At 43.2% G+C, this 9,789-nt stretch overlaps 1 protein-coding gene across 1 annotated transcript; it reads left to right on the forward strand.

The window, feature by feature from the left end:
- Window positions 1–5,420: 5,420 nt before the first annotated feature.
- Window positions 5,421–6,359, forward strand: LOC135884084 (olfactory receptor 52P1-like). The gene has a single exon (XM_065411383.1). The coding sequence runs from the start codon at window positions 5,421–5,423 to the stop codon at window positions 6,357–6,359; it is 939 nt and encodes a 312-aa protein (XP_065267455.1).
- The last annotated feature ends 3,430 nt before the right edge of the window (window positions 6,360–9,789 follow it).

A 9,789-nucleotide genomic window follows, 5' to 3' on the forward strand; every position in this document is an offset into this window, starting at 1 on the left:
GCGGGAAGCGCTGTTGGATCTGGGGTAGTCAGGGGGTGTACATGGACAGGTGGGCACCAATGGGCGTTGTGGAGTAGGGAGTAGGATGTAAATGGGCAGGAAGGCATTGCTGGTAGTTGTAGGAGGCAGGCAGGGGGTGTACACAGAGAAACAACCAGCGCTGAGGGTTGTCAGTGCAATCAGGGGGTATACAGGGACAGGTGGGTAGGGCTGGGGGTTGTGAATGCTGAAATTAAATGTTACCTTGAGATTGTTGGTTCAAGGCCAGCGCTGGGACTTTTCCTAGCCCCGAGTGCACGGGTTGGGCTCAGGGTCTGTTTTTCCTGGCAAGCAACAAAACTGCAGCCTGGGTGTTTCCAATTGTTGTTGAATGTTATTTATGTAACTTCCAGCTATTGCATTCTGTTACATCTCTGTGTGCTAATCATATGATTAAATATTTGTTCCCTGTGTATGTACTTACAGACTGTTATCAAGTCACCCATTAACCATCTTTGTTAAACTAAATAGATTGAGCTCCTTGAGTCTATCACTATAAGGCGGGTTTTCCAATCTTTTACTAATTCTTGTGACTCTTCTCTGAACCCTCTTCAGTGTATCAAGTGATCTCTCTCCTGCCATCCATCTCCATCCTCTGACGAACAGAGGCTAGGGACACCATTCCTTACCCGTCCTGGCTAATAGCCATTTATGGACTTAGCCACCATGAATTTATCCAGTCCCCTTTTAAACATTGTTATAGTCCTAGCCTTCACAACCTCCTCAGGTAAGGAGTTCCACAAGTTGACTGTGCGCTGTGTGAAGAAGAACTTCCTTTTATTTGTTTTAAACCTGCTGCCTATTAATTTCATTTGGTGACCCCTAGTTCTTGTATTATGGGAATAAGTAAATAACTTTTCCTTATCCACTTTCTCAACATCACTCATGATTTTATATACCTCTATCATGTCCCCCCTTAGTCTTCTCTTTTCCAAACGGAAGAGTCCTAGCCTCTTTAATCTTTCCTCATATGGGACCCTCTCTAAACCCTTAATCATTTTAGTTGCTCTTTTCTGAACCTTTTCTAGTGCTAGAATATCTTTTTTGAGGTGAGGAGACCACATCTGTACACAGTATTCGAGATGTGGGCGTACCATGGATTTATATAAGGGCAATAATATATTCTCAGTCTTATTCTCTATCCCCTTTTTAATGATTCCTAACATCCTGTTTGCTTTTTTGACCGCCTCTGCACACTGCGTGGACATCTTTAGAGAACTATCCACGATGACGCCAAGATCTTTCTCCTGACTCGTTGTAGCTAAATTAGCCCCCATCATGTTATATGTATAGTTGGGGTTATTTTTTCCAATGTGCATTACTTTACATTTATCCACATTAAACTTCATTTGCCATTTTGCTGCCCAATCACTTAGTTTTGTGAGATCTTTTTGAAGTTCTTCACAATCTGCTTTGGTCTTAACTATCTTGAGTAGTTTAGTATCATCTGCAAACTTTGCCACCTCACTGTTTACCCCTTTCTCCAGATCATTTATGAATAAATTGAATAGGATTGGTCCTAGGACTGACCCTTGGGGAACACCACTAGTTACCCCTCTCCATTCTGAGAATTTACCATTAATTCCTACCCTTTGTTCCCTGTCCTTTAACCAGTTCTCAATCCATGAAAGGACCTTCCCTTTTATCCCATGACAGCTTAATTTACGTAAGAGCCTTTGGTGAGGGACCTTGTCAAAGGCTTTCTGGAAATCTAAGTACACTATGTCCACTGGATCCCCCTTGTCCACATGTTTGTTGACCCCTTCAAAGAACTCTAATAGATTAGTAAGACACGATTTCCCTTTACAGAAACCATGTTGACTATTGCTCAAGAGTTTATCTTTTTCTATGTGTCTGACAATTTTGTTCTTTACTATTGTTTCAACTAATTTGCCCGGTACCGACGTTAGACTTACTGGTCTGTAATTGCCGGGATCACCCCTAGAGCCCTTTTTAAATATTGGCGTTACATTAGCTAACTTCCAGTCATTTGGTACCGAAGCCGATTTAAAGGACAGGTTACAAACCTTAGTTAATAGTTCCGCAACTTCACATTTGAGTTCTTTCAGAACTCTTGGGTGAATGCCATCTGGTCCCGGTGACTTGTTAATGTTGAGTTTATCAATTAATTCCAAAACCTCCTCTAGTGATACTTCAATCTGTGACAGTTCCTCAGATTTGTCACCTACAAAAGCCAGCTCAGGTTTGGGAATCTCCCTAACATCCTCAGCCGTGAAGACTGAAGCAAAGAATCCATTTAGTTTCTCCGCAATGACTTTATCATCTTTAAGCGCTCCTTTTGTATTTTCATCGTCAAGGGGCCCCACTGGTTGTTTAGCAGGCTTCCTGTTTCTGATGTACTTAAAAAACATTTTGTTATTACCTTTGGCGTTTTTGGCTAGCCGTTCTTCAAACTCCTCTTTGGCTTTTCTTATTACACTCTTGCACTTAAGTTGGCAGTGTTTGTGCTCCTTTCTATTTGCCTCACTAGGATTTGACTTCCACTTTTTAAAGGAAGTCTTTTTATCTCTCACTGCTTCTTTTATATGGTTGTTAAGCCACGGTGGCTCTTTTTTAGTTCTTTTACTGTTTTTCTTAATTTGGGGTATACATTGAAGTTGAGCCTCTATTATGGTGTCTTTAAAAAGGGCCCACGCAACTTGCAGGGATTTCACTTTAGTCACTGTACCTTTTAACTTTTGTCTAACTAACCCCCTCATTTTTGTATAGTTCCCCCTTTTGAAATTAAAGGCCACAGTGTTGGGCAGTTGAGGTGTTCTTCCCACCACAGGGATGTTGAATGCTATTGTATTATGGTCACTATTTCCAAGCGGTCCCGCTATAGTTACCTCTTGGACCAGCTCCTGCGCTCCACTCAGGATTAAATCTAGAGTCGCCTCTCCCCTTGTGGGTTCCCGTACCAGCTGCTCCATGAAGCAGTCATTTAAAGTATCGAGAAATTTTATCTCTGCATTTCGTCCTGAAGTGAAATGTTCCCAGTCAATATGGGGATAATTGAAATCCCCCACTATTATTGGGTTCTTAATTTTGATAGCCTCTCTAATTTCCCTTAGCATTTCATCATCACTATTACTGTCCTGGTCAGGTGGTCGATAATAGATCCCTAATGTTATATTTTTACTAGAGCATGAAATTTCTATCCATAGAGACTCTATGGAACCTGTGGATTCGCTTAAGATTTTTACTTCATTTGAATCTACACTTTCTTTAACATATAGTGCCACTCCTCCCCCTGCACGGCCTGTTCTGTCCTTCCGATATATTTTGTACCCCGGAATGATTGTGTCCCATTGATTGCTCTCAGTCCACCAGGTTTCTGTGATGCCTATTATATCTATATCCTCCTTTATCACAAGGCACTCTAGTTCACCCATCTTATTATTTAGACTTCTGGCATTTGTGCACAAGCACTTTAAAAACTTGTCCCTGTTTATTAGCCTGCCTTTTTCTGATGTGCCAGATTCTTTTTGCACATCATCTTTTTGCACGATTAAAGATGGAAGATCAACTTCCATCTTTAATCGTGGACACCAGAACTAGACACAGGATTCCAGCAGCAGTTACGCCAGTGCCAAATACAGAGCTAAAATAACTCCTCTACTTCTCCTTGAGATTATCCTGGTTATCATCCCAGGATCACAGTCGCTCTTTTGGACACAGGGTCACACACATGGGAGCTCATGTTTAGCTGGTTTCCCCTTCATGTCCCCAATTCTTGTTCAGATTCACTGCACTTCCACAATAGTCCTCATCTTGTTAGCACCGCCTACATTCTTTGTTCCTAGATGCAGATATCTACATAGCTATATTAGAACACACATGGTTTACCAACCAATCCAGATTGCTCTGTATCACTGACCTGTCCTCTTCATTATTTATGATCCCCCAATTTTCGTGTCATCTGCAAACGTCAATATTCAGGCACGAGAAGGGTTAGCAGCTGAGTTGCTGACACATGTCTCTGCTTACAATTGTCAGTTAACACCTGTAATTTATGTCTCAGACAAAGCTGGGTGCCTGCAAAAAAGTGTCTCACCAAAAGAAATGAGGGAAGTAACAGAGGTGCAGACCCATAGCCCTAAATACAAAGACCCATGTGCCCTTCATGCCCATTCTGTTTAGCACAAAGTCATAGTCCAGCAGGATAATGTATGTTTCCATAAGGTAACTTGGGTCCTTTACAATATAGCAATTGCACCGTGGAGCAGACCTATGGTCCATCTATTCAAGTGTCTTCTCTCTATGACAGTGACAGCCTCAGGTGCTGCAGAACAAGGTGGAAGAAACCCAGTCATAGTTGTATGGGAGGAAAACTGTCATGAAGGTGTCACCCTAATGCCTAACAGCTAGAGATTGGCTTTTCCCCTGAAACATGTGGGCATATAGACTTTACAAAATATTTATTTATCTGTAACAATTGTTACTGGATAGTCTCACTATCCATGGACATAGCCAAACCCTATTGTGATTCTTGCTTACCTCATGGCCTCAACTACCTCTTGTGGCAAAGACTTCCTCAGTCTAATTAGGCAGTGAGTGAAGAAAGCATTTTGTTTTTATCTGTTTTGAATTTGCCACATTTCAGCTTAATTGAATGTCTTCTTGATCTTGTGTTATGAGTCAGTGAGAACACGTTCTCCATCTACTCTCCACCAGTCAGTAATTTCTACACTTTTCTCATATCCCCTCTTATTCATTTCTGTTCTAAGGTAAAAATACCAGTCCCAGTCCATGTGAGACCCTGGCCTTGATCATTCTCGTTGCCCTTCCCTGGACCAATCTAATTAAGCAATATCCTGTGTGAGAAGGATGCTCAGTACTACACAGAGGAGCCCAGAGGAGCGTGAAACATTGACTGACTGATCTTATGGCATTGTATTTTCTGTATGATTCCCCATGTCACACCTCACGGATCCCAAGGTTTTGCTTAGTTTCTGTCCCTGCTTCCACTGTGAGCAGGGTTTCATAGAGCTGTGTACCATAATGCCCAGGTCCCTCGCCTGCATTCATACAGTGAAATTAGAACCTTGTAAGCTGTTTGAGGAATTCAAGCTTTTCCCTCCAATGGGCAGACACGTTGCAGTTATTGACATAGAAGTTCATCTGCCATCATGCTGACCATTCACCTGGCTTGGTTAGCTCTCTCTGATGACTTCTTTGGACTTCACTATGACCTACATAATCTGGTGCCATCTGTAAATGTTACCACCTCACTGTTCATCCCCCTTTCTATATTGTTTATAACTATAAAATATTTACTGTATTATTTTTTTAAACTGTGTAACCCCCCCTCACTGTGCTTCTCTCTCTCCACAGGCACCCTGAGCCTTTCTGAGCCCGTTTGACACATCCACCACCTCATGGCAGCTTTCAACCTCACCCCCTCTGACCCTTCAACATTCATCCTAACGGGCATCCCTGGCCTGGAAGTTGCCCACATCTGGATTTCCATCCCTTTCTCTATGTTCTATATTATTGGCCTGTTGGGAAATTTCATGGTTCTGTGTGTTGTAGGGAAAGAGCAGACCCTGCACAAGCCGATGTACCTGCTGCTTTGCATGCTGGCGCTCACAGACATCACCATGTCTACCTCTGTCGTGCCAAAGGCACTGTGTATATTTTGGTTCAATTTGAAAGGCATTACTGTGGGTGGCTGCCTCACCCAGTTGTTCTTCCTGCATGCGGGGTCTATGACACACTCAGCTGTCCTCGTGACAATGGCCTTTGATCGCTATGTTGCCATATGTAACCCTCTCAGATACGCCACCATCCTCACCAATGCACGAATAGCTAAGCTAGGGCTTGTGGGTTTGACAAGAGCTGTTCTCTTAATTCTGCCAATTCCCCTTCTCCTGAACAGGCAGCCATTCTGTGCCAACCGCATTATCCCCCACACGTACTGTGAGCACATGGCTGTGTCAAAAATGGCATGTGGGGACACCACACTCAACAAGACGTATGGCTTAGTGATAATATTTGTAGTTATCGGGTTAGACCTGACGCTCATTGCCCTGTCCTACAGTCAGATCACCAGGGCTGTCCTCAGAATCTCCTCCAAGACAGCCCACCAGAAAGCCCTCAACACCTGCACAGCCCATATCTGTGTGATGCTGACATCTTGTACTCCCTTCCTCTTCACGACTCTGACACACCGGTTCGGTCAAGGCATTGCTCCCCATGTTCACATCCTTTTGGCCAACCTCTATTTCCTCCTTCCCCCCATGCTCAACCCTATCATTTATGGGGTCAAAACCAAAGAGCTTCGTGACAAAATGGGCAAATACCCCAGCAGAATGTGATTGCCGGGGGCCACTGACTTTAAACTTATGTGACAAGAGGGGGAAAGGATATCTCCTCCTTAATCAAGGGTGCTGTGTCCCCGTTTGGCTGAGCTCAGCATTGCGGAAGTTCACAGTATGAGAAGTTCCTCACAATTAGTGTCTTATCACTCCATCACCAAGCACTGCTCTCTCCATTGCTGAGATCCCTCTCTCTGACCGTCATCTGATCTCTCCCCCACCCCTGGAAGCCATGTCACTCAGCCTTTCCATGACTTCCAGACCACCAGAAGATACGGCAGCTTTCTGACACAAGGTGGATCCTGTGTGAACAAGTTTATTGATTTGCTCAACAAACTGAAGCTACATTTTCGATAACCAAAGACAAGGAAAGAAACTATAATGCGGAACTTCTTTATCATCTATGCCGTGTTCCGGTTGTGATGGGTTGGATCACAGAAACCCCCTTAGGGTTGTCAACTGATGTGCCAAGATTACTTATGCCCCTGCTTTCCCTGCCAGCTTGGGACTACAGCACCCTGTCTTGTTGTGCCAGACACGCCAGTCTGCTCCAACACAGACCCAGTGTCTGAACCACGTGCCCCAAAGCTGCAGACTTAACTGAAAGCAACTTAAGAAGTGTTCCTGTCTTTAACACCGAGATGCCCAACTCCCAATGGGATCCAAACCCCAAATAAATCTGTTTTACGCTGTATAAAGCATATATACGGTAAACTCATAAATTGTTAGCCCTCTATAACACTGATAGAGAGATACGCACAGCTGTTTGTCCCCCCTCCCCACCCAGGTATTAATACATACTCTGGGTTAATTAATAAGTAAAAAGTGATTTTACTAAATACAGAAAGTAGGATTTAAGTGGTATCAAGTAATAACAGACAGAACAAAGTGAATTGCTAAGTAAAATAAAATAAAACATGCAAGTCTGAGTCTAATTCAGTAAGAAGACTGAATACAGATAAAACCTGATCCACAGTAGTGTTCCAGTAAGCTTCCTTTTACAGACTAGTCTCCTTCTAGTCTGGGTCCAGCAATCACTCACACCCCCTGTAGTTACTGTCCTTTGTTCCAGTTTCTTTCAGGTATCCTTGGGGGTGGAGAGGCTCTCCCTTGAGCCAGCTGATGAACAAATAGAGGGGTGTCCCAAGGGTTTAAATAGACTTTCTCTTGTGGATGGAGACTCCCCTCTTCTCTCCTATGCAAAGTCCAGCTCCAAGATGGAGTTTTGGAGTCACATGGGCAAGTCACATGTCCATGCATGACTCAGTTTTTACAGGCAGCAGCCATTGTTTACATGCTATCCTGAACGTCCTCAGGTAGACTTCTTATGTGGATTGGAGCCTTCCAAGATTCATTGTCCGTTAAGTGTTTCTTGATTGGGCACTTAATTTGCACATTCCTTTCTCAAGAAGCTGACCAAATGCTTTACTAAGTCTACTTAGAAATCAAGCAAGTACACAGACAATATTCAGAATTTCGAATACAACAATGACACATGCATACAAGTAGGAGGAATAGATTCAGTAGATCATAACCTTCACAGAGAAGTTGAGGAACAGCTGCTTTCCCACAGTGGGATTGAGGGTAAGGAGGACACTGCCTGGGGAGGGTGGGCGTGACTTGAGCTGTTGGGGGGGATGTTTAAATTCCCCACACACACACACACTATCAGGAGATAAGGGTCCTCTCTGCTCCCCTGACTCAGAAACTTCACTCGCTTGGTCCCAGAGGCTGCCTCCCCAAAGTCAGCACAGGAGATAAATGGGTTTGAGTTCAGCTCCCCCATGTACCCCCACCATCGGAACAGGAGTGGGATTGGGGGTCACAGTGGGTAGGGGAGTAGCATGCTGACTCCCTGCGCTGTGCCCTGTTCCACGGATGTTCCCAACACAGTGGTTCTGGAGTTTTTATGTTCGATTAACCATTAAGTAGGCGGTGCCTGCTGCAACCACCTTGAAACCCGTCTCCCTTTCTTTCAATCCCTGATCACTTATCCCCACCCTCAGGCTTTCTGATTGCAACTGCTTCTGTTTCCACCAGTTCTACTTAACAGAATACTGAAGTTCCTGGGGCAAGGCCTTGGCTAGGCTGTTGGGCAAAGCACTGTGCACATTTCTATACTGCATCATGAATAAACAAACTCCTTCCTTTACTCCCATCTCTGATTTAATCCCATATCCTGCAAATCTCGTTCATCCTCTGGAAGTCACCGGGGTTCCTGCTGTTAGCGTGAGGACAATGTGGGACTGTGACTTCAAGGTTTCAGGCCTTTCAACTAAGAGATAACTATGGTGGGGATAGGCTCTGCCCTTCTCTCCACAGAGATGCTTCAACCCTGCTACTCAAGTGGCTTACCAGCTTGGCAGAATTCAGTTTTTAGTCCTTTTATAACTGATGGGTAATATCAACAACTTATTTTTAAGCTTTTTTTGTATTTTTATAATTTTTATTTTTCACAGTTGTGGGAAATTATGGAGGGAGCCCAGATAATTTTTTAATGACAGTAGAAGTTGTGATTCAAAGAGTTCAGGCTTTAAAGCTGTTAAAACACAAATATGTAACATAGTGTGACAAATATCTTGCAACTTAGTGGTTGTTTGGATTTTTTGGTATTTCAGGAAACTTGGAAGGAAACAAAATGTCGCCAGAAGATGTCATGTGCACAGAACAGAAAACGAAAAGCTGAGGTAACGAGTGCAATGAAGAAAGGTACAGATACAATGAAAAAAATACTTGAAATCTGTTTATGGCAACCCATGTAGTAGTCACAAGATGGTCTCAGTGGATAGATCAGAGGAGCAATGCATATGTGATTCTCAATTCAATATTCAAGAATCATTGCAAGAGAAACAGAGAGACCCAAACAAAACAAAAATTCTTTATCTATACCAGAATAACCCTGATGCCACTAGTGATATAAATAAGAAGAAAACACAGAAAGAAGAAGTGGGACCGCTAAACACTGAGGATGGAGTGGAGGTTAAGGATAATCTAGGCCTGGCCCAATATCTAAACAAATACTTTGCCTCAGTCTTTAATGAGGCTAATGAGGACCTTAGGGATAATGTCAAGATGACAAATGGGAATGAGGATATGGAGGTAGATATTACCACATCCCAGGTAGAAGCCAAACTCAAACAGCTTAATGGGACTAAATCAGGGGGGCCCAGATAATCTTCATCCAAGAATACTGAAAGAACTGGCACATGAAATTGCAAGCCCATTAGCAAGATTTTTTAATGAATCTGTAAACTCAGGGGTTGTACTGTATGACTGAAGAATTGCTAACATAGTTCCTATTTTTAAAAAAGGGGGGAAAAGTGATCCAGGTAACTACAGGCCTGGTAGTTTGACATCTGTAGTATGCAAGGTCTTGGGGGAAAAATTGAAGGAGAAAGTAGTTAAGGACATTGAGGTCAATGGTAATTGG

The sequence above is a fragment of the Emys orbicularis genome, chromosome 1 (assembly GCF_028017835.1).
Source record: "Emys orbicularis isolate rEmyOrb1 chromosome 1, rEmyOrb1.hap1, whole genome shotgun sequence".
In the NCBI taxonomy this organism is placed as follows: domain Eukaryota; kingdom Metazoa; phylum Chordata; order Testudines; family Emydidae; genus Emys; species Emys orbicularis.